General features: G+C 46.9%; 1 protein-coding gene across 1 annotated transcript in view; it reads right to left on the bottom strand.

The window, feature by feature from the left end:
- Positions 1–10,373: 10,373 nt before the first annotated feature.
- Etv6 (ETS variant transcription factor 6) overlaps positions 10,374–25,505 on the bottom strand; it is a 201,330-nt gene continuing 186,198 nt past the window's right edge. Inside the window, exons 6-8 of the mRNA XM_059258696.1 lie at positions 16,366–16,508; positions 15,071–15,171; positions 10,374–10,820 (exon numbers count right to left, since the gene is read on the bottom strand). Of these exons, the coding sequence (XP_059114679.1) occupies positions 10,715–10,820; positions 15,071–15,171; positions 16,366–16,508 (350 nt within the window). The 3' untranslated portion in view covers positions 10,374–10,714. The remainder of the gene's footprint in view (positions 10,821–15,070; positions 15,172–16,365; positions 16,509–25,505) is intronic.

Genomic DNA, 25,505 nt, shown 5'->3' with positions numbered 1-25,505 from the left:
GCAAAGGACATTAATTAGTCAGAAGGAAATAAACTAGAAACTCAGAGCCAGGGAGCTCAGGGCTCGGTGTGTAATTCCTCATGGAGCTAGTGCACAGAGTTAGACAGTGAAGTCCAAGAAGACATTTTCCGAGTGGTCAATGCCAGTCTCCTCCCAAGCTCTGGTCCATCTCTGATGACAGTTTTACTCCTTACACTGCATGCACTCAGCTGTGGGGCCAAGTTCTCAAGAAGCGTGTGTTAAAAGCTGTAGCTCGTTCCTCTAGTCCAAGAGCCATTGTCCAAAGATGTGCTCTGCCTCCTCTTGGAATCTGCTGACATTCTGAGGCCAAATGATTCGGTGGATAAAACTCTGTTTGGGTTTATGGTCTACCTATCAAAATTTTTATTTGTTTTAATTTGATTTAAGTTAAGGGGTATGGGTGTATTGCCTGCATGTATGTCTGTGTACTATGTGCACGATGTAGCCTTGGATGAGACCACATCTGAGTCAGATCTCCTGGGACTGGAGTTAGAGGTAGTTGTGAGCTGCTGTGTGGGTTCTGGGAATTGAACTCTGGTTCTTTTGAAAAGCCACCCATGCTCTTATGTAGAAGTAACCATCTTATTAAATAAGAAACACAGAGCCAATGCAGAGATGAAAGCCCAAGAGGTTAGAGCTAAGAGCCTTACCTGTCACTGACGAAGCTATCCTCTTCAGCCAAGAGACCTACTTCCTGTGTGTTTGTCTTTATATAGACTTTCTGTTCTGCCTTCTCATTGGTTGTAAACCCAACCACATGACTGCCTCGTCACTGCCTGTCTGTACAGACTTCCAGGTCTTCTATAGTTGGTGTTGAGATTAAAGGTGTGTGTCTCCAGTGCTGGCTGTATCCTTGAACACAGAGATCTACCTAGTTCTGCCTACCAAGTGCTGGGATTAAAGAAGTGCACCACCACCGCCCAGCTTTTGCTATGGCTCTAATAGCTCTGACCCCCGGGCAACTTTATTTATTAACATACAAATCACATTTTAGTACAAATAAAATATCACCATACTCTTAACCATGCATCCATCTCTCCAGAGCCTAATTTTTATTTTTATTTTTTGCTGGTCTGAAACTACGTAGCCCAGACTGGCCTCAAATTCACAATGGCCCTCCATGTGCTGGGATTACAGGTGTGTGTCACTATTCCTGGCTCTGCCAATTGAAGACCCTCCCCTTGGCTCCCCAAGAGGCTGCCTCATTTAGATATTCCCAAAGAAGAGGGAAAAGGAAATATGAATTACAGAACAATGAAAAATGTTTCACCAACACGGAAGAAATGACTTTAAAAGACATTTTGATGATGGCTTTCATTCCAGCAGACACGCAGTGTATCTCTTTTTCTGTGTGAGTGGTTTAACACTAGCTAGTTCTGAATGGAGAGACAATTGTCTTTTGAGCTTGTGTTAGACAAAGATGTGAAGGTATATTCGATGGAGGTGATAAACTTGGTCTGCACATAGAAGAAGCACTCTTTTCGTCAGTAGAAAATTACTTGCTTTCCATTCCAGCTATGTCAATGTGAATTCAACAGTCAAATAATGGCCCACAGGTGCACTAAATCACCTCCCTGCACCACGCTGTCACACCTTTTATTCCAGGCTGGACTTCTTCCGCTTCTCGCTTCCTTCTTGGGCCACTTCTTCCCTGCCTTTTATTCTCTGTGAGAAATCCTCATGCCACACACAGCACCGCTGAGAATGTCATGACGTGTTAATGCTGCTGTTTTTGTCTAAGAACTCACAACCCCAAACCCTGTAGCAAACACCCTTTGCTGGTGACAGCCACCGGTTCACATTAGTGCTGCTGTCTAGACAACGGTCTAGAGGGTGGTTCTCAATCTGTGGGTCACGACCCCATTGGGGGCCGCCTATCAGATATCCAGCATATCAGATGCTCACATTGTGATTCCTAACTGTAGCAAAATTACAGTTATGAAGTAGTAACGAAATTACTTTATGGTTGAGGGCCACCACAACATGAGGAACTATATCAAAGGGTCGCAGCATCAGGAGGGTTGAGAACCACTGGCCTGGAGCCATGGGATGATGACTCTGGGTCTCCAATAAGGGCTGTGAGCCTCTTGAGTTCCTTTTCAGGGTGTTAGTAGCTGACAGCATTTTTGAAAGTTTTCATTCATTTGGACACCCTGGTCTGATGGAAATCACAGTCCTAGGGCTGTTTCAGGACATGGAGAGGGATTGGTGCTGTGTAATATGCTATCTGGCAGCATTTCATTTCATAGTACTGGTGTATTTTTCCTGGGGTTTATTTATTTCAGTCCTGTGTCATGTTCCTGAAGATGGATCCATCTACCACACAGCTAGCATGAGTTGGTTGATCTAAATCGCTTGTCACTTTTAAGAACCTCTTTTTTTTTTTTGATACAGTATTTTATTTATGTCTAGACTGGCCTCAAACTCTTGATCATTCTCCCCCAGCCTTCCAAGTGCTAGCATTATAATTATGTACCACTATGCCCAGCTAAAGCATAATGCTCCCCCCTCCACTTCTTTTTGTGTGTGTGTGTCTGTGGTCTAAGCGTGTGTACTTGGTCAAATGTATGTGTTTAGGTGCACATGCCTGTGCATGTGGGGCTGAATACCAGAGGCCCGTGCTGTGTATCTTTCTCAATTATCATTTTGTTATTTGTGTGTGAGTATGTGTGTGATGTGTGTGTGTGTGTGTGTGTGTGTGTGCGCGCGCGCGCGCGCGCGCGTGCATGAGCGCAGGCTGATGCATGAGCATATGCATATGTGTATGCAGGCCAGAGGTCAACATCAGGTGTCTCCATTGCTCTCTACCTCTTTTTTTTTTTTTTTTGAGACAGGCTCTCTCACTAAATATGGAGCTCAGCAATTCAGTTAGACTGGCTGGCCAGTGAGCCCACGGGATCCACCTGTCTCTGCCTCCTCAGCACTGGGGTTACAGACAGGAGCCACCACACTAAGCTTTTTACAGGGCTGCCTGGGATCTGAACTCAGGTCCTCATGCTCATGTCTCAAGCACTCTACTTACTGAGCCAATTTCCTTGCCCTAAAGCAAACAATGAATTTTGGCAAATTTGTAGATTTCTATAGCCATCCCAGTGATCCGGTTTTAGAGTATCTCCATTATATCCCAAACTTCCTTCTCGTTTCTCCTCAAACTTCACCTCACTCCCATCTCTGTCCCCAGGCAAATGTCTCTGATAGTCCTTACTGGGATTTCGATATAAATGGAGCCATGCAACAGTGACTTTACTCCAACTTCTTTTAAACTAACACGATGTCTTTGGAGTTCATTCCTGTGACTGTATGTGTCGATAATTTGTTCACTTTTTACTGCTAAATAGTATTCCATTGTGTGGCTGTCCTGTGTTCTACTTACGCACTTACCAATTGATGGACATGCAGACTATTTCTAGTTTGTTGGGGCAAAAAGTGAGGGTCACTTTGCTCTTGCAGAGACCCAGGAACCACGAGTTCTCTGATATGGTGTCTGGGATGGTTCGACATAATCGTCAGTGTAACACAACCTAGAATTGCCTGGGAAGTCTCAGCGGGGACTGTGCACACTGGGTTGATGGACTTATTCTCTCTCTGCTCCTAGATGTGATGAGACTAGCTGTCTTAAGTTCCAGGAGCGTTGGCTTTCACTCAGTCATGGACTGTAACCTGGAATTGTGGACTACAATAAATCTGTTCTCCCATAACTAGCTTTTTGTCAGGGTATTTTATTACAGCACTCAAAGTCAAACTAGAACATGATCTCATGACCGAAGTTCTGGGTGAGTCCTCAGAAGACTCTTGGAGAGCATTGCTAAGGGAGTTTGGAGAGAGAATGATCTCGTTTGGGAAGTCAGGTAGAGTTTCTTTAGTGGTTTTTACTGCTGGAGATTTTCTCTTCTCTGGTAGGTGTGAGGACCTTCTTATTTTAAAAAACCTTATTTATTTATTTTATATACATAGGCAGTTATGCATGGGTGCACGTGCATTTATGCACATACACGTGGGGGTTAGAGGTTGACACCAGAGCCTTCCTCGACCATTTTCCACCTTATTCATTAAGGTAAGGTCTCTCAGTTGAACTCAGAGCTTGCTGAGATAGCTAATATGGGTAGCCATCTTGTCGAGAGGATTCTCTCTCCTCCTCCTTCAAAGGACAGGAATTACAGGCAGTCTGCCACCCGGCATTTATGTGAATTCTGGGGATCTGAAGTCTGGTGCCTCATGCTTGCATTGCAGGTGTTGTTCCCACTGGGCCATCTCCCCAGCCCAGAAAATACTGATAGTGTGGACACTGGCCCAGGGTTGTGAGTGTTGAATGTCAACATCATAGACAGTCTAGAGGGAAGATCTGCCCATCAACCCCCATGCCATTTAGAGCATCAAGGATGGCACTGTTAGCTTTCTATCTGCACAGAGAAGGCCAAGGGAGAGGCAGTAGTGCTGGATTCTCATATTCAGTGACAGGGAGATAGCTTGTAGGCATCTGGTTATGAACACCTGCTTCCAGGTGAGTCGGTAAACGGCACTGTCCTCCACTTGGCAACGTTGCTTTTCTATGGCATCCACTCTCAATGCCACCCTTGGGAAGAAGAAAACTTCTTGCAGGAAGGGATCTTAGGGAGGGAGCACCAATGATGAGATGGACTTGCTGAGGATAGCAGTAGGGTCAGTGCTGAGCCTGCATGGAAATCACCAAGCTCTTGCTACTTAGAGTGTGCTCTGAGGACCAACAGCATCAACATCACCTAGAACTTGTCTGAAATGTATAGTCATGCTGAGGATGGAGGACAGTGGTAGAGTACTCGCTTGGCATGCACAAGGCCGTGGGTTCAGCTTTCAGCATGAAAGGGGGAAGCAGGGTACAGAACCTAAGTTCCACCCAGAGACTACAGTAAGTACACAAGCAGATCTGCCCACGGATACTAAAGCATGTGTGGCTCCTACGATGTTGTTAAGGTAGCAAAAATCTGGACATATAACTCAGCCGCTAGAGTGCTTGCCTTGAATGCCTGAAGTCCTGGATTCTATCCTCAGCACTGCATCAACCAAGCATGGTAGTCATGCCTGCAATCCCAGCACTCGGGCAATGGGAGCGGGAAAGTCAGAAGTTCAAGGTTATCTTTAGCTACATAGGGAGCTGGAGGCCAACCCAAGCTACATGAGACCATGTTAAAACAAAACAAACAAAATACAAGTCTTTTTTTTTTTTTTTTTTTTTTTTTTTTTTTTTTTTTTTTTTAGCTCCTCAGGTGATTAACAAGCACTTTCAGGCTGTCGCAGTCCTGGTCTAGCCTTGTGCTTTGAGGCTGCCTCAGCAAACACCCAGCCATATGTCCGTTCCGGCTCTGCCTAGTAATTCTAGGACAGAGAGCCACAGCTCATCGACGAGACAGGTGACAGCACTCCCTGTCCTCTTTAGCTAAGGGTGGTTGGGGAGGCAAGTGGGCCTAAGTAGATAAATTGCTGTGCAATTTGCAAGGGCAGGTCACCTGCTCCAGCTGCCCTTAAAACTGCTCAGCTTTAGAGCAGATTGATTGCTTAAGAGGTTTGGATGGAGCGTGCCGACTTTCTGTATTATTGTGTGTCTGCCTGGCCTCATTCTGCAGTCCATGTCTGTTTAGATATGTGGTGAGCACACTCGATGCAAATGAACCACCATCACTTCTGATGGCGGGGGGCTCCTGCGTAGCATGGCGAACAAGCCAATGAGAACACTGCCTTAGCACACAACAGCATCACCAGGAGTCCTGGAGAGTTTGGAGGCCCCGCCCCCAAAGCTTTTGATTTCAGTTTATGGGATCCCAACCGACAATCTACATTGCTAGGAATTCCCAGATGATTCAAACTGAGAATGATCAGAAATTGTAGTTTCAAAGGCACTGTAGCTCCATCAGAACTGCCTCCTCAATTTCACTTGATCAAGTGCTCTGATGATGGTAGTTTAAAGCATTTCAGCCCAGGGACACCCCGGGACAAAGTGAAGAGAGAAGCAATCTGACATATTCTGAGATCAGTTTTAAACTCCTGTGTTCCAAACTTACCCCCGTCTGAGCTGCTGCAAAGCAATACCATTTGCCTCTTTCGCATGCTCTGAATCCCTGTTGCGATGGTGAATAGTTGCGGTGACAATTATGTTTGATCTGTAGTGTGCTTTTAAGGATAAGACCTCAGGCAACCTAGGCTGCCTTCAAACTTGCTATTAGCTGAGGCTGCCACGGAGCCCCTGATCCTCCTGCCTCCACCTTCCCTGTGCTGGTTTACAGTTGGGCACCATCCTAGCCTGCTGTGCTGTTTGAGTTTGAAATCTCAGTTGCCTTCCGGCTGGTGGCCCTACCAATACGGGAGAGACATTGAGTGTACAGGCTGTGTGGTGACCTTCCAGTTCTCAAGTCCTGGGTGCGGATGGCCATGGACGCTACCCTCACATTTACGTCTTCACTACCTGGCAGGTGCCGACCCAACCAGGGTTACTTAATCTCTGCTATCCCCGTGCCCCAATGCTTAGTGACCTGGCACATCCGTGGCACATCTGGGTGGAGTTCCTTTGGACAGACTGTTTTCTACCTGTGGTAGCAGCTCAGAGTAGTGATCTGCTGTGACCTTCCTGGGGCCTCTGGTCTACAGCTTGCCAGCAGACTGCTGGGTGATGGCGGCTTCCTGCCAGGAGAAACCGGGACTGCACTTTATTCCATAATTAAGTAGACAGGATTTACATCATCAGAGTACCTGGCCTGTCTGACTCCATTTCATATTATTCAAAACAGAGACTTGGAACTTTATTTATTTTTTTTATAAAAAATTTATTGAGATGATGTAATTATAGGCTTTTCTTTAAAAATTATTTGCAACTCACTGGCCCTGAGAAAAGGCATTTTTTTGTTTTTTTTTTTCTTTTTTGTTACATTCATTTGATTCAGTCCCTTATAAACCCCACACCTCATAAACAAGAGATTAGAAACTAAACAACAACAACAACAAAAATTCATTCTAGATTCATCTGGCTTGCAGGTGGGTGCAGTCGCAAAGAGAAATCTTCACAAGTGTTCACTTACGAGGGCGAGCGAGAGGCCGGAGTTTCGCAGTTGTTTAGTGTTGACTCGGACGGGGCCGGAAGAATACTGGGTTCGTTCTCTGTGCCTTGCTAATGGGCAGGATTCCGGATGTCCCTCTGTGCTCCTGCCCCACTGGCTGTCTGGGTCACTCAATTTAGGTTTCTGTTCAGAAGAGGAGCAGGCTAAGCTCCATCTAGCACCGAATGACTGGGCAGTGAAAGCCACCCTGTGCATCTTTAGTTTCTTTGCTGGGGATGGATGAAACAGGGGTTGAAACCAGGATATGTTCTAACTGCATTCTAACCACTTAGGTTGGATCCCGATCCTAACTCTGTCTGTGTCACACTGTCTGCTCGCAGGGTAAGTGACATGACCTCTCTCAGGTTCTCTTCTGCCAACAACAGTGGATGAGCCAAAATGTGTTCATGGTTGGATCCTGGACAGTGTGAGAAGACACAGGGGCCACTCAGTCCTCTCACAGCCATCCAGATGTCAGCCGAAGTGACGGTTTATCTGGACCAGGTTAGTGTGAAAAGACGCTGGGTCAGAGGGTTCTGAGCTAGGGAGAGGAGAAGCCCCTCAGCCTGTAGCCTGTTTTGTTGTTTCCTTATGAGGGCCCTTCTCCTTAAAAAGGGGGGGGGTGCATATGGAACATCGGTGACACTGCCTTTGGTCCTCAACAAGTTGCCCTGGATCAAAAAGGTCTGAGAGAAGATACTGTCAACATCTAACCAGCTACCACTGTTTTCTTCTGGTGGAGACCTGAGGACAGCCTGGCCAAGGACACAGGACAGAGAATTCCAGGACCTAAGTGACAATGCCCACCCTCCACATGGCAATGCTTTCTTGCAAATTCCTTTTCTGACCCAACCCATGGGAGCCACAGAGAAAGGCCACCTATTCATCTGACACACGAGATTTTAGTTTGGTTCCATCACCTCTTGAACTTAACGTTGAGCTAGAAGATCACGGTGGATGGGAAAAAAAAAAAAAAAAAAAAAAAGGAAAACCAAAAAAACTCCAAAAGCTCCTGTAGTGGTGTTCCCTCCAAGGTGTGATCGACTAAATCTGAACCCTCTGGGTCTCCAGCCTGAGGGCACTGCACCCTGGTGACAACACCAGCCATGTCTTCTCTCTAACCAAAAACCAAATGAGGATGTTTGCAGTTAAGAGAAGCAAAGTAAATCTGTACTGTGACCACTGCGTGGGAAACAAAGATGTCGCCACAGTGAGCATTTCTAATGTAAGTGGCTGAGGCTGTCATCCTGGGCCTCACATACTTTCACATGTTTTTAATCCAGGGCTCCTTAGGGAACAAAGGAATTTCCTTCTACAGTTCATCTGGAAGATTCTTTGGACAGTTAGAGACTGGGTTCTACATGTGGGCAAAGTGGCCAGAATGAGGTGTCTTAGTCTCTCATTTCATAGTCATACACAGGACCTCAGTCAAAACAAAAACCAAATAACCCACCCTTTCTCTCTAGCTCAACCCAGGGGCTCAAACAATGTAAGAATTTGGCTTAATCTCCCCACTTGAGATAAGGTACCAGTCATTTTAGAGGCCAAGAAAAAAAAAAAGTATCCCCTGCTTTCAAGAAACATAGCATGTGACTCTCATCACCACCCATGAATACTAAGCCCAACCCCTCACCCAGAAGGTCACTGACCTCTTGGAAGGTAGATAGGGTGGGACTCGGGAGTCACAGAAAGACTAAAGGAGCCTGATCAACTCAATTCCAGTGTCTGAACCACAGTCTGTCTACACGTCTGTGCGCTGATATCTGCTGAGTTAGGCCCAGAGAGACACGCCTTGTATTCCTAGCCTCTATGTGCTCCACGTAGGGACAGCTGGAGGGCAGCTCTGGTCTGTCAGCTTCACCTGTGTACGGCTTCTGGTCAAGTACACACACACCCAGGAGGGCTGGGAGATGCTCACTTGATAGTGTGGAAGAGAGAGAAAAGACAAGGGTGGTTTATAAGGCAGGCCTCATCACCTGGGTTTAAAAACACTGCAGTTCAAAGAGTCCATGTAGATGGCTAAAAAAGGGGTGGGGGGGAAAGCCGGGCATGATGGTGCATACCTTCAATCCCAGCACTTGGGAGGCAGAGGCAGACAGATCTTTGAGTTCAAAGCTAGCCTGGCCTATAAAGCAAGTTCCAGGACAGCCAGGGCTACACAGTGAAACCCTGTCTTGAAAAACCAACAAAACAAAACAACAAAACCCAAATCCCCCCACTAAAACAGCTGTCTAAAAATCTCTGCTATCAAAGTCCTAAGGCATAGCATTACCCTCATCTTGGAAGATACTACCGACCTTATGTCGAGGTGAAAAAAAAAAGCCACAAATATGTCTTCTGGAAACACAGCCATGACAGGAGGAAAAACGAATGAATCTGAGGAATTTCCTGTCTCTGCTGGTTGTGCAAATACCGGCTGGGCCGAGTCTGCACTCCAGGATCCTCCCTTGTGTGTGTTCTGTGCTCAGCGAGGACCAGTAAAGAAAAACGACAAAAAAGGCTAGGACTGGGAGCAGGGGTGGCCGCAATCCCACAAGGGCAAGATGTCCTGGGAATGGAACCGAGAGCTTTGCTTCCTCATCAGCCTCGACAACCTGTTCCTCGCTGCAGAGCAGCTCTGCCCAGTTCCTGGACCACCGGGCCTGGGTGAGCCTCTCAGATTTTCCCTCTCTGCAGCACTTGCCCAAGCGACCAGGGCCTTCGAAATCATTTGGCCAACCTCTGGCCCATCTTATGCCCGGACCTCCCACTGATCTTTCTGGAATACAGCAGCATTTGTGAGGTGTTTGGCCTTCCTCCCATGGGTGCCCAAGGGGTCTGGTTGTGTGATGACGGCCACAGAACAGCTGGGTCAATGCTTAGTTTAGGTGCCAGGGAGGCTAGGTCTGCTAAAGGGCATGTGACGCAGAACAGCGGGCAGAGGAGGAGGAAAGAGAGGGACAGGGTGAGTGGGAGAAGGGAGGCAGGAGGAAGACAGAGAGAACGCTCTCATTCATTTTTGAAAGTTTCTCTCTCTCTCTCTCTCTCTCTTCTTTTTTCTCATCCAAGACCTGACTGCAACAGGACAAACCTGATCCATGTAACAGGAAAAAGAGGAGCCTGATCCCTTCTGCAAGTCTCTTTCCTGACCAGCTGAGCTGGCTGTACTTTGTGAGATTTGCAAAAAAAAAGAAAAAAAAAGGAAAAAAAATTAATATATATATAATAGATATATTTCCATAGGAAAGCAACATGTGATGTCTTCCCCTGTATGAACAATGAATAGTCAAACTGCATGTTCTTAAAAAAAAAAAAAAAAAACAAACCCAGAAAAACGAAAACAGAAACATCATGAGACTAACGGCAGGTGCAGGGTGAGGGTGAGGCGTTACAGACAAGAGGTCCGAAGGAGAAGCAAACGTGACGTGTGAGTCTCAGGCTTGTGCCCTCCGCCAGAATTCCAGCCCGCCATTGCTGGGTGGTTTGTCTAAGGTGCTCTGGGTCCCTCTCGGTCTGCAAGAAAAGCATTCCTGCCATTCTTGGGCCTCTTCTTTCTTAGCCATCCCCAGCTCGCCTGCTCCATCACGCCTCCAGCGGTCCCTGTGGGCAGGTTTCCTCCTGGCCAGCCGGTGAGGCCGTGGTGGCTCCCCTTAGCATTCATCCTCTTGGTACGCTTGTTCATCCAGCTCCTGAGACTCAAGGTGCTCTAGACGGTCTGTCCGGCCACTCATGATTTCATCTGGGGTTTTCATGAACCTTTAAGCAGGAAATAAAAGAGTCAAGAGACTGTATTCCCAAAGATGTCCTCCCTCTCTACTCCAACCCTTAGAGCAACGTGCACGGAGCTGGGGACCCACTGAACCTAGACACTGGTGCTACCTCAGCACAGGTTAGGGAAAGGTTCCTTTCTTACCCGTCTGAAAGGTGACAAAATGACATGACAAGGTGAGGGGACTATGAGAAGACAGCACCTTTTGGTAATAGGAGCATCTTATGGCTGGATTGCACAAAGGGACCTGGGTATTGCTCACTTGTCTGTTCCTTAGTTTTAAAGACTCTGTGTGTGTGTGTGTGTGTGTGTGTGGTTATATGTGGATTTGTCTCGTGCAGGGAACTGAGAGGACATCATGGGTGCCACTCTGTCACTTTCTGCCTAAGGCCTATGAGACAGCACCTGGAGCTAGGCTGGTGGTCACCCGTCTCTGCTCTCCACAGAGCTGGGGTTACAGGGGTGTGCACAGTCTCACTTGGCTTTGTATGTGAGTGCTGGAGATTTGAACTCGGGTCCTCAAGCTGTGCAAGCAAGCCCTCTTGCCCAATGGAGCCTTCTCTTCAACCCTGGAGAGACGTTTACAAAGACCCACAAGAGTCCTACATCTACTTCCACTCCAGTCTGAGAGCCCGGGGAATAGTATTCAAAACCTGAATTTAACTCAAAGGATGCTATTAGATGTTACTGGATACTTTCGATCAACGGGCAGCTTAGGGAAGGAAGCTTCTGGAAATTAGAAAAGCAAGAAGAATCCTTTTTTCCCCCACCACCTATCCGAACTGCCAGAAATGACTTCCCTTCGGCATGTCCCCTTCCTTTGTAGCTGGAGTGTACAGCAAGCCTCACATTCTTGGTCACTGTGTGTCACTTGGAATAGCACCAGTGTCATGGTCTGACTATGGTCTGCACAGCGCAGGGAGGACGTCTCTTTCCCTGTGGGTGCGGTGGGGGGAGCAAGGCTTTCTTCAGCCTCCAAGGTGTCTGCACTTTCCCCTTGTCCTATGCTCTGCCCTGTACCTGTGAGCTACCTTCAAACACACTTTCCACCAAGTCAGAGATGCAGTCTTTGACCCATCTGCTGTTGCCCCCCAAGACACACTTATTTTTCTACTGTTCACTTCCGTTAACCCCCCATTCCTGTCGGCTAGTCCTGACAGAAACTACAGCTCATGTCTTTTTGCAAATTTTCAGCATTATTCTGATCTGGAACTTTCTGGACTCCTTCCAGAGGTGTTTACTGGCATGAGTCCACCCCTGCAGTCTACCTACCCACCCTGAAGCACACCTGCCACACCCCACTTCACTCTGTTACACAGAGAGTCCTATACCAGTAAGCCATCGTTTTGTACAGTTTGGCCTCCGACACGCTTTTCCTCAGAAAAGGCTCCTCTCTTCCTCTCTAACAGCACTCTTCGTTTCTCTTGCTCAAAGCCTCTCAGTGGGTACTGGAGGACCTTCCACACCTACTGCCGTTCCCTTCTGCTCCAGCCTGCTAAGCTCCCCAAGCAGCGCACGTCACAGTGGCTGCCTGTCTTCTACTTTCACATTCTCGCTGAAACGTCTCCCTCAGCATCTGAAGAAGCTAAAGCTCCTCCCAGGCCAACTTTATAGATACACCGTACTCGGCCTTCAAAACCGCCCCTCCCTCAGGCTACTGTGCCATGGTAAGCTTTTGATATTTCATACCAACATTTACTGAAACTCTCACTAATGTATACACAAAGTTAAATAAATCAGAAGGCTCTGCCTCCTAGGAGCTTATGGTTTAGTTGTGGGGAGGAAGCTTTCCCACATATTATTTTTTAAAAAGACTATTTATTTTCAATTCTAGATGCACTGGTGTTTTGCCTGCATGTGTGTCTGTGTGAAGGTGTTGGATCCCCTGGAACTGGAGTTACAGACAGTTGTGAGCTGCCATGTGGGTGCTGGGAACTGAACTTGGGTCCTCTGGAAGAACAGTCAGTGCTCTTAACCACTGAACCATTTCTTCAGCACACATATTATTAAACTATACTATTCGCAATTACTGAAGATGTTTTAAAGACTTATTTTTATATATGTTAGATGTTCTGCCTGAGTTTACGTGTGCCAGGAGCCTGAAGAGGCCAGAATAGGGCATCAAATACCCTTGTACGGAGTTACATGTGGTTGTGAGCCATCATGTGGGTGTTGGGAACTGAACCTGGGTCTTTTGCAAAAGCAGTAATTTACTCTTAGCTGCTGAGCCATCTTTCCAGGGCCATACATACTATTAAAAATGAACCTCATGGTGTGCCTGAGGACCAAGGGAACTCAGAGACGGGGGAAGCGGACATCTGTGTGTGACTGAGCAGCCGCAGAGGGCCCTGAAAAGGACAGTCAACTCGAAGCAGCCTTGGAGGTGTGCGTATGCGAAAACTTAAGAGGATCAACATGCCTGGCAGAGGAACTGGAATGCTGTTCCCTTTCCATCATACACCTCATGCATGTGGCTGTCACAGACTTCAACCTGAGGCAGGCTGGCTACAAACCCTGGGAAATGCAGCTGCCAGGCTTCAGGCCCTCAACACAGAGCTGGACAGGGACCGTGCTGCAGAACCAGTCGACAGGGGAGCTCAGCAGCTGACTTGGATGTGGGAAGCACATCAAAGACGGCTCCAGCTTCAAGATGACTTCAAACAGTGGAGGTCAGCTTATGAGACCAGAGCATTCTGGGTGGAATTCCTCAGCCGTGTGTGACGCCTGCCTTGCAGAAACCATGTCTGGAGTACTAATATGGTATTAGTGGGCACATCATACAGGAGTCTCTGAAATTCCAGGAGGGTTCAGAGCTAGATTTATGACTAATGACTGAGGTGACAAATAAAGTTGAGTGTAGTGGGATCCAGTCATCTAGGATGAAAGAATGGGGAGCTGAAAATCTGGGGTGAAGGACGAAGAGAGGCCGTGAACTGAGCCGGAGGCAGGGAGGGCACTTCTGTACTTATTCTTTTCTACGGCAGCTTCTTCAACGGCTCCCACATCACCACCCCACCTCAGTGCTAATGTCCGGCTTATCTGCCGTCCTAATGAATACTTTCATCCTTGTCGGCACAGTGGCTCATACACAGTGACGTTTTCCTACCTGGACGGGGACGACTCTAAATCCACATCTCCAGCCCCATCTGTTGCTCTTTTTGTCCAATTTGCCAAAACCTATAACCTAAGGTCCTACTTGCCATTCCTGCTTCCTCCCACCACATCAGTGACCACGGGTGTCAGGGTCCACCTATGCCCTCCTCTCTGGCCCCTAGACCCTTCCTTCTATTCTACTTCTGGGAATCACAATCTCCACGGTAATCGGAAGAGCTGGAAACCATTAGCTCTGGGGACTCGGGAAAGGGGGAGGGCTGCCTACTTCAGAGGCCTTCACACCTTCTCTAACCGTGATGCACTTGTAAGATGTACAATTTGGGGGGCTCAGATGGTAAGGCACTTGCCAGGCAAACCTGAGTTCAGTCCCCACTCTCACAGAAGGGGACACAGTGACAAATGCTTAGTAATCCCAGCTGCTGGGGAGACGGGGACAGGCAGATCCCCGAGCTCCTTAGCCAGCCCAAGCCAGTGAGGCCTCATCTCAAAAATCAGGGTGGATAGGGCCTGAGAAATGACACCAGAGGTTGACCTCTGACCTCCACATGCATGTGCACACATATGAATACACCCACATAAACAAAATCTTTATGAATTAACGGTCACTCTTATTTGATGAGCTATAATTTGGTATTTCCAACTCTACCATAGTCTATCCTCTATTTCATTAAAAAAAAATGGCTGTGGCTGACACCCACACGGTGACTCACCATGGGTCATGACCTGAAGCTTGACAAAGCAGCTTCCAGGTTTGGTGACCTGGAAGTTCCAGCTTAATCCTTCCCTTTGCTATTGACAATGTTTCTTCTGATTGCTCCCTTTTATTCCACCAGACTTCAATGTCTGATAATGCTATTTGGTCACTATGTTATTTTAGAGGTGAGTCAGATTTCACTTTTCATACAGGACACACTTAAGCAAAAAAAAAAAAAAAAAAAAAAAAAAAAAAAAAAAAAAATCCTAACCAACCAACCACTACCCAGTTTCCAGTCAACAGTGTTTGCAATGATGGCTTTGGGTCTCAGGCAGGCATGCCAGAGTTCCTAACCATCTCCCTCCTCCCTCTTATGTAAAGAAAATCATATCCTCCCAAAAGAAGGAAAGGAAAAGGAGGAAGTGCTACCTGAACAAAAGCCTTTGTCCGGGCTCCTTCCTGATAATGTTTAGTTTGTAGTAGTGGCGCAGGGCTCTGGACATTTTCTCATAGGTCATGTTTGTTCTGTTCTGTTTGTTCAAAGGAGGAAGGGAGAGAGAAAAAAAGCACAAAGACACAATGAAATGAACCACCAAAAAGGCACCGGGCAGCTATTAAAATAAAGGCTGTGGAGTTGCTCCACATGGCCTCACCAGCCTGGGAACTCCACCTGCTCTTCTGCAGCCTGCCCTCACAGCCACGGTGGCCAAGGGCCCCTCCTAAACGGAACTGCCCCAGATAAGTGCTAACTAACCTAGCACAGCCCCCTGCAGCCCCCGTCTCCTTCTCTGGAGATGGTTCCCAGCTTCCTCTATCTCGGGTAGGAGACAGGTGGTCCATCCTTCATGTCCTGGGTCACATAACATTTCTTATTTTGTTGCAGTGACTTTTTCACACTTGTCTCTGGTCTGTTATTGTTGATGGGCAGTGCACAAAAGGTCCCTCAGTGACTCAAACACTTAAATGTCTGTTTACGGGTCCTCAGCATATTTGTCCACGCCCTTGGCTGGTCTTCCTCCGCTGGGAAAGGGATCAGGCTGCCTTCTTAGGAGGCCTGTGGCTCAGCTGTACCACCTCAGTATCCCCCCACAGCTTGGTTCTAGATCTCCTTCTATGTCCACTGGCCTGGCCACAGTTAGCTCCTTTTCATATCTGCACATTTGAACTGTCTTCCATACTATAAAGGACTGTTTTGGATCCCACTTCCTCTTCCTACTTTGGAAAACTGTGGGGGCAGGCTTTCTGCGCCTCTTGCTCGTAAAGGGGGTATTTTATAATCACAACATATTTTCCATGCAGAAATGGACTTTTGTGAGAAGGGGAGTTTCCAACTAATGGGGACAGAAGTGACACTTCCCAAAGGTCCCTTGTGAGTCATACAGCTCTCACTACTTCCCTATTCCCCATAAGGACAACAGGGTGGCAGGTCCAGGTCAAGGGGAGTGGCGGAGGGTGGGGGTGGGGTGGGGGAGGGGGGGCGGCACTTACAATCAGTCTACGGAACTGAGCTCTGAGTTAATGGGCCCCAGACAGAGGTAACACATGGAAAAAAAGCATCTTTAATCATTTCCTTCCTTCACAACTACCTAATTGTTCGTCCAGGGAGGAACAACCCAAATAATCACGGGCAGACTTGGGAGGGAGGCAAAAAGACAACCATCCTCCAACTCAAGGATAAAGACTATTTTACACCAGCTTTCCCAACAAATATTTGGCCTTTTTACCTTATGGTTTCCCCACAGGCGAGCCAATCCATTGGGATCCACTATCCGGAATATTTTGGATTCCTTGTCTTCCCATCTGATGAAGTTTTCGTACCGGCTGTCAGAGAGCAACTGATAGACGTAATCCCAAAGCAGTCTACAGTCTACAGAGGAAAAGCAAGAGTGCCGTTGAGAAGGATTTCTGTCAAGGCAGTCACAAGACTCAGAGACAGGGTTTGCAATCACAGCTTGGGCCTGGATTTGACTGACTGTCTTATTTCCTCATTTCACAGATGAAATGGGTCCAGAGAGAGCCTGTGAGATCCTGTTGACCTCTGACCCAGGGAGGCTCGGCGCTGACTGAGGCCATGACCTCTATATGAGGACCGAGGAGGAGGAGGAGGAGGAGGAAAAGACTTTTTCAAAGTCATGACAAAGCCTGAGGCTGAAGCAGCCCGTCTGAAGGATGAGGCACCAAGGTACACCTGCAAATGAACAGACAGGCTTTGACAGCGGGCTCCCAAACAGTTAGGACACACGGTGGGAAGAGTGAGCGAGAGTGTGTGTGTGTGTGTGTGTGTGTGTGTGTGCGTGTGCCGTCCGTCTGTGGGGGCTTCCTCAATGGCTCTTCATCTTACTACCTTTTAAACTTTTCTGTGTGAGTGTGTGTGGTGTATGGGCCTATGTGTACACCTAGGAAGCCAGAGTGTGTGGCATACCTGTACACACTAGGAAGCAAGGAGACACTGTGTTCTTCCCCTGTTGTTATCCGCCTTCCAGTCTTGAGCCAGGGCCTCATGGAACCTGGAGCTCACCATTTTGGTTAGGTTGGCTGGCCAGCAAGCTCTAAGGGTCCATCAGTGTCCACCACCCTCCCCCAGTTCTGGGGTTAGCGCCATGCATGGCTATGCTGGACTTTTACATGGTGCTAGGGATTCTAACTCAGGTCTGCTTGTTTGCGGAGCAAACACTTACTTTTTATCTACTTATTTATTTTTTGAGACAAGGTCTCTCACTGAACAGGAATCTAGACTGGCTGGTCCTCGAACTCCGATCCTCCTGTCTCAGTCTCCCCAGGGCTGGGTTTACAGATATGCACTGCCATATCTGGCTTTTAATGCGAGTGCTGGGGGTCACTATGTGGTCTCCATGCTTATGTGGCGAACATTTTACCGACTGACCCATTTCCTGAGACCAGAAAGAAATGCTTGAGGTTTTAATGAGAACAATACGATAAAAAGTTAAAAGATTAGAGCTTAAAGATTATTCTGTAGTTGGCAGGAGATGCTAAATGGATAGAGGAAGACAGGAGCTACAAAGAAAGTGATACATGAAAAACGATGGGAAATTAAAAACTATGTGGCTTGGTGACGTTGGCTGTGGGGACTGTGGCTAGCATTTTAAAAAGAAATACAGATATTCTCATTAGACCATCTTTTGGAGGTCTTTCAAGTTGCTTTATCATAATGGAATCATGGTGGAAAGGAACTTGGTGCGAGAAAATCATTTCTCATGTGCAGAACTGATATCTGATTATGTGGCCAGGCAGCAAACATCCATCAGATGATTGCGTGTGGCTCTGCACTGTGCTCAGCCCAGGGTCTTGGCTGTGGAGCCCTGGCTTTCTGGGTCTATGCTGTAAAGGTACCTACTCTCCAGCTCAGCCCAATAGGTTAAGTAGAGACAGATGTGCATCTCCTGGGTACTGCTGATGTTGGATTGGCCCCGGGCTAAGAGTTGAGGTTCCTTTTCTAGTTGCTTACTGCATGGTTCCAGAGGGTTAACCAGACGGCTGGTAACAGAAGGCCAATGACTGAATGTATACATTATTTATTTATATGTATGTGTATACACTTGTGTGAGTAAATGTGCAATACATGCATGTGGGATCCCATGGAGGCCAGAAGAGGGCACTGGATCCCCTAGAAAAGGAATTACAGATTGCTGTGAGCTGCCATGTGGGTGCTGGGAACCAAACCTGGGATCTTTGCAAGAAGAGCAAGTGCTCCTATCCAGCCTTCCAGCCCCTATTAGTGCCTTTATAAAAGGTACCTATAAAAGATCCCTAACATATCTACCTGTGAGGACATAGACACAGCAAGAAGACGCTATCTATGGAAGAGAAAGCATACTCATCAGCAGGCCTCAGATCTGCTGGTGCTCTGCCCTTCAGCCCGGCAGCCTCTAGAAGTCTGTGCGACATTTCCCTTCTCCGTCCTTTTCCTCACTTTTCTCCGTTATTTCCTGCTTTTTTGGAGATAGAGTTTCAGTACATAGCCCGGGCTGGCCTCAAACTTGTCGTAACCTTCCTGTCTTAACCCTCTAATGCTGACCTGACAGAAGTGTGGCTCCTCATTCACCTAATTCCTACTCTCTGTTTTCGCAGCCAGAACAGACGAAGACCAGAACAGAGCTGTGGCTCCCTTGTCCAGGTTTGGTACCACAAATGGCAAATGGCAGGCACATCTGAGTTTTCTCTAGTCTCACCTAACTGGAAAACATCTCCCTAAACCAAGCACTTTCACATAAAATGCCATGCAGTCAGGAGAAGCCCAGGTGTGCACACAGCCCCAGTTCTGCACGCCTGAGTGGCAACAGTCGTGTGCACACGCACATAAGTACAAGCACATGTGCATGTGGAGGTGAGAAATCAACGCTGCATTTTCAATTGCTACCCACTGTATTTTTTGAGACATGGTCTTTCATTAGTAGACTGACCGGCCAGTACGTTCCAGAATCGTCCTGCCTTCACTTACCCGGCAACAGGATTACAGGTGTGTACCTCCAAACCTGGATCTAGTGTGTTCACCTTAATAAGGTTGACATAAGGCAACAACTACAGTCCTCTGGGCTCCAGGCCTCCTGCAGAGTTCAAACACAGAGTGGACAGCTCTCCCCACCTCCATCCCACTGCACTTTCTCTTTTTGCTACCATGGCACATTCCTGGTATCACACAACTTATACAACTATACAGTCGCTCGGATTACTCCTTCAGTTAAAGTACCCAGCCCTGGGGTTTCACGCCAGTCCTTTCAGAGGCATCAAACTGGGTTTCAGGATGTGACTGCATGATGTGCCCAGTGGATGGCAAACTCAGGGCAGGGCTTGCCAGAGAACAGACTTGACTTGTAAGCTTCAAGAACATTTGTATATTGCAACTTCTTTTCCCTTTCATGAATTTGAAAGTAACCCCAAACAAGCTTCCAATTGATCACTTTAAATGACATTTAATCCAGCAAAGCCAACATTAGCTGCGTAATAAAAACGTTGACATTCAAGACACACTGAATTACTCAGCCACTAACGGAAGCAGCAGGGGGAATTTCATGGCATAAAGCAGCTGCTTCAAGCTCAGAGTGCAAGTGGCTTTTTAACACTATTGATTTCTGTTTCTTTAAAAAAAATTACGCCTCGATGATAAAAATAACTGTCTGACCACACAGCCATGTCCTCTCTTATTTACTACCGAAGTATAAGCTATCTGTATTATTTTTCTTTTCAACATTTCTTAAGTAAAAGGCACATCCTTTTGTTCTCTAGATCTTCTGGATACTATTATCAGAGACCACCCGGGATCTCCTGGGTTTGTCTGACTCCATGTTTGTACAGATGCCCTTGGATCAACAGTAAAAATGGTGTCGTATGATAAATAAAATGCACTAAATTCTAAAAACAGAAGTCCATCCTTCTATATACTGAACATGCATGTATGTTATTTTTCAAACATAGTTATTTATTAATTTTAAGTGTGTTTCTCTTAAAGAGATGATGGTGAGTGTTACCTGTCAGCTTGACAAAATATGGAATCACTTGGTAGATGGGCCTCTGGGCATGTGTATGAGGATTATCTCGATTGAGTTAACTGAGATGGGAAGACCTGCCCACTGTGGGTGGTGCTATTCCCTGAGTGGGCTCCTACAGAGAGAGAGCTGAGCAGCAAAACGCTTTCCTTCCCCTCTGCTTTCTGATCGTAGATGTTGATGCACCAGCTGCTCTGAGCTCCCACAGCACAGCCTTCACTTCCCCATCACCACGTGCTGCACCTTGAACTGTGAGCCAGAACAAACCCTTTCTCTTTCCAAATTGCTTTTGTCAGAGCAAAGGGAAAAGAAATTCACACAAGGGACTTTTTTCCATATAAGGACATCTGGGTATTTTAAAGAAACGTCCATCAGTTGGATCATCTCTTCTCTAAGAGGAAGTTTATGGAATGGATTATCTCAGATAAAGCTCCTTTCCAACTGCAGGAACAGTTCCCTGTTTCCTGATGGGTGAGGTACCCGGCTATCCGCCTCTAAGAAGCATTGTAAAAATCCCTTCCTGTGGTTAGGGAGAAATATTTTTACTCCCACGTCTGTCTCTTACTAGACTTATTGTATAAACTCACAGAACAGAGACTGTAAAAAGATGGGCAATTCACACATAACCAACATGGCTTCTAAAAAAATAAAATAAAATCCCTGTTAGATAAAAACCAATGTTTAAAAATTTTGAGTAGGCAGGTCAAATTATAGACAAAGGGAATGTAATGATGGAGAATAATGTAACTTACCAGAAAGTTTCTAAGAAGGTTATTTTATGTTGTTTTACTGGCTCAAATATAATTTTAAGTGACAGTCTATGAACCCTGCCAGTACCACGGATTTAAGCATACATTACCCATGGGACAAAGCTGAGTGTCTCTAGTTAAGTTTCAAAAACTGATGATCTCAAAACTGCTAAGTTTATTGAAAGTTCAGCACCAGAGCAGGTGCAGTAAGATAAAATAAAGTAAGTGACAGCTGACTTGTGACAGCCACTGTTCTGAGCTGCGGGGTGATTGTTCCATTCTAGGGGGGGTCTCACAAAGTCTGGACACACTTCCAGTTGTTACAAGTGGGCCGGATGGAGGTCCTTTGGCTAAGGCTGCACAGGACAAGTTCCCACGACAAAGCATTCTTTGGCCTCAGTATCAAGAGTATGGAAGTTGAGGTGCTCTGCTTACAGGAACACAGGTTCAGGGCATTAAGGGGCCCATCATCTGCCATCCAGGCACTCTTCCCTCCTCCGTTAGCTATCGCCCATAAGTAGAGTCTACAGACCCAGCACTGTCAACCGTGTGTTGCTATGCAGACATGTGTTTACAATGGACAATCGCTTGCGTTTCGCTGTGGCACAGGAAAACAGAAACCGTGAGGGCACAGTGGCACACTGGGGAAGGGCGCAGCGGGGACAGACAACAGGAACCACCTTGATGCTTCCCGGCTTCATGTGGCTGCCAACAAGCTGGCTCTTCCCGAGTTTGGTTATGTAGCAGGAGGAAGGGGACTCAGTCCAGAGAGACACAGGCGGCAGCAGGAGCCTAGCACAACCTCATCCCTGCTTTGCTACAGGTGGCTGCAGCCTCTGGATTTACATCCAGGGACAGCAAGTGGGGACACGGGGTAACAGTACCCTGAGACTTAAATAAATGGAAATTTCCAGTCTCCCCAAGTCCCATTTCCTCTCAGCCACAGTGCTGTTGCTGTTCTATTAAAAAACAAAAAGAAAACCAAAAAAAAAAAAAAAAAAAACCAAAAAAAAAAAACCACAAACCCCACCACCCTCAGCATTCCTTCTCTTTAGAACTCTTTGATTTCACACTGAAAACAGAGAACAGTGCCTCAGCCAGAATGTGAGAAGTCAGAACCATTTAGAACATTCCAGATGGAGTGGACGTTCTCCCCCTCCCAGGGCTCACCTTTATCTTAACCACCTCCTCTAAAAGGGTCATCAGGCAAAGCGTAGGGGACAGAGGACACAGATGCAAATCCTGAAGGGAGCTGGGGAGAGGATTCGGAGGGGTTCACTTTGTGGGTTAGCATCACTCCATACAGACCTTGTCACCTGCCAATGCTGGTGCCAGCTCAGGATGGACCCCTGTGCTGGCTGTACCCGGGCTGCTCCTCTCATGTCCTCCACCCACAGTGTGGCGGCTCTGTAGTGAAGCAGAGAAGGGACCTGACCCGTGGGCACTAACTCACTTGTGTGGTGTGCTCCTCGGCTGTGTCACTGTCAATCAAAAGTGCTCCGTTATCCCAGAGTTACAGGTAAGAAAGGAGACAAGGCTGCAATATTAAGCCCTTCTCTGGTACCCAAGAACTGCCTTCCATCCTGCTGACTGCAAAGTCTGGGTGAACGCACAGGTCCACCCTGCTTTCCTGGGGATGCCCTGGCTCGCTATACTAGACCTTACCAAGAAAGGGCTCTGGCCTGAAGGCTCCAGAGGCTCAGTTCCTGAGACGGTGCAGGAGAGGGCTGCACTTTCAGTGTGTGCAAAACAATGACGGGATCCTTCGGCTGATGGAGACATCCCACAACTCTGTCCTCTGAACTCACACGAGACCGTCACCTCTTATCAGTACAGCTTAGGAGTGATTTGTTCCTCAAAAATATTTTTGGTCTTGAAGGCTACTCCTGAGGCTCATTTACAAAGGGGTGGGGGTACCCAAAAGTTTCATTTGAAGTTACACTCCAAATTTCTGGGAAGGAAATGGAGAAGGCAAGTGGGAGGCTGGAGTACAGTGTGTGTCCTCTACTGCCCCAGGATCTCTGAGGCCAAGCCTCCCACCACTGTCCCTGAGTTTTATTTTCTTCTCCCCCTTTTATTGAAAATAGATTTTTTTCTCACATAAATCCTGATCACACTTTCCTCTCCCTTTACTCCTCCATTTCTCCCACCTCCCCTCCCATACAGATCGATTCCCTTTCTGCCTCTCATGAGAAAACAAGCAGGCATCTAAGAGATAATAATAAAATAAAATAAGATAAAACATAAACTATCACATTGGAATCGCACAAAACAAACAAACAGAAGTGAGAGAGACCAAGAGAAGGTACAAAAATCAGGGGCCCACTCATTCACACGCTCAGGAATCCCACAAAAGCATTGAACTGGATGACATAATATATCCGTGGAGGACCTGCTGCAGACCTGTGCAGGCTGCCTCGTCTGTGAGTTCATTCTGATCCTGTTAATTAGAGGGCCTTGTTCTCCTGGTGTCCTCCACCCCCTCTGGCTCTTACACTCTTTCTGCCTTCTCCTCTTCAGGGTTCTCTGAGCTCTGAGGGGAGGGATTTGATGGAGACATTCTGTTTATGGCTGAGTGTTCTAAGGTCTCATTCTCTGCGCAATGTCTGGCTGTGGGTCTGAATTTGTTCTCATCTGCTGCAGGAGGAAGATTCTCTGACGATGGCTGAGCAAAACACTGATCTACTGAGTATAGCAGAATGTCATTAGAGTCATTTTACTTATTGCTACATTTTTTTTTAAAGACCAGTAGTATTTGGTTTTATCGCAGGTCTGTGGGTTAGCTAGTCTCTGATTCTTGGTTACCCAAGCAGCACCAGGTATTGGTTCCATCTTGTGGAGTGGGCCTTCAGTCAAATCACATGTTGGTTGTTACTTCCACAGGCTTTGGGCCACCACTGCCCTAACATATCTTACAGGCAGGACACGGCTGTCCTGGGTTTGTGGCTGACTTGGTGTTTACATGTCTCTTTCGGTAGCCTGCAGAGTACCTTCCTGTACTAAAGACACCGGCACACGGAGACGAGGGCTCTATGAGGCAGCAGCTGGACGTCTTCCTGCTCAGTGAGTCGTGTGCCGTCTTCGGCAACGCGGCCTTGCTGTCGGTTCTTGGAGAACAACCTAGAGTTTTGGCAACAGCCTGCATTGTTTGGGGATTGCCATGGAACTCCTTTTGCCAACAACTCAATTAGATCTAACCCAGTCCTGGTACTGGAAGCTTCACTTGGTGACAAAAGATGGTCCATTGGAACTCTGTCTCCCCCATTACTTGGTAATTTCATTTAGATAGTCATCACATATGTATGTATTTTAGGACACTTCTACTGATTAGGTTTCTATACTATCCCCCCAAAATAGCTTGTAATTTTAGGGGTCTCTCCTGTATTCCCCACTTCTTCCCTCTGGAGGCTTTCTGAGTTGAGTTTCTGTGAACAAATAACTCTTCCAGTAAATAAGCCAAATCATGAAAGTATGTCGTTTGGGCCCGTGACGACATGATAGGAGGCTCGTGTCTCCCTAGTCAGATGGACTCTTGCAGGTAAGCATTTCTTCAAGCCCCGCCCCCAATATCTAAGGATCTGACATACTGTCACGAAGTCTGTCAGTGACAGTTGGGAGTGACCAATGGCATCCTAAAAGAAGTTCAAGTTTGATAAGACTGGAAGACTGCAGCAAAAGGTTTGAGATACGCACAGGGCAGGAAAGCATCTGCCGCTGTGGGTCATGGGCTTTGACGAAAACCCCCACTTTAGTCTCTTAAAAAGATTTGTCTAAGCCCAATGTGATGGTGTGCACGGGTAATCCCAGCTCTCAGGAGGTTGAGGCAGGAGGATCAGGAGTTCAAGGCAGCCCTGTGTCTTTCACCTAGAATAATGTCTCGTACATAGAAAGTACAGGATAATTTTGAATAAATGACCAAATGTGTGACTACAAATTCAAATATGCCAAGAATCTGTTACTGAGCTGTATTTTATTTTATGTTAATGGTGCTATTGCAATTGTTCTGTATTGTTCTCTGAGCACAGCCTGCAGCCCGAACTTGCCTACTCTCTTACATCATTTGTTATTGTTCTTCTCACGTGCCTCCGACATGCCTCATCACCTAAAGTGCTCAAGTATTTCCTTGCCAGCAAGACTGTGCTTCCTCAGCCTACGTTATGTCTGAAGTTCTCAGCACACTGACTGTTCATGGGAACAGTGATGGGGGACATGGGGCACCCCACTTTTTATGTATAGGCCAATTAGTAAACATTTAAGACTTTGTGGTCATAGGCTCTCCGGAGCAACTCAACTGTATTCATGCTTGGGTTATGGCTTGAAAGCATACATAGCCAATCATTTAATAAAAGGGTAGCTTTCCCCAATAAACTCATTTACAGAATCAGGTGTTAGCTTCCAATCCTTGTTGGAGAATCTCTGGGTAGAAGGAAACAGTATTTGGGGTAGGTTAGGGACCCAGACTTGAGGCTATATTACTGATCTCAGTCTTTACAGTCTTTCCCCTAGAAAGTCACTTCTAGTGAACTCATCCAGACCTAAGAAGGGACTCCAACGCAAACAGCATGATGCTTATCCACAGAGGACACGTTCCAAGGCCTGAAGTGGATACCT

This window comes from Peromyscus eremicus, chromosome 3 (assembly GCF_949786415.1).
Source record: "Peromyscus eremicus chromosome 3, PerEre_H2_v1, whole genome shotgun sequence".
Classification (NCBI taxonomy): domain Eukaryota; kingdom Metazoa; phylum Chordata; class Mammalia; order Rodentia; family Cricetidae; genus Peromyscus; species Peromyscus eremicus.
The sequence above is the reverse complement of the archived record's forward strand: the minus strand, read 5'-3'. Positions and strand labels throughout refer to the sequence as shown.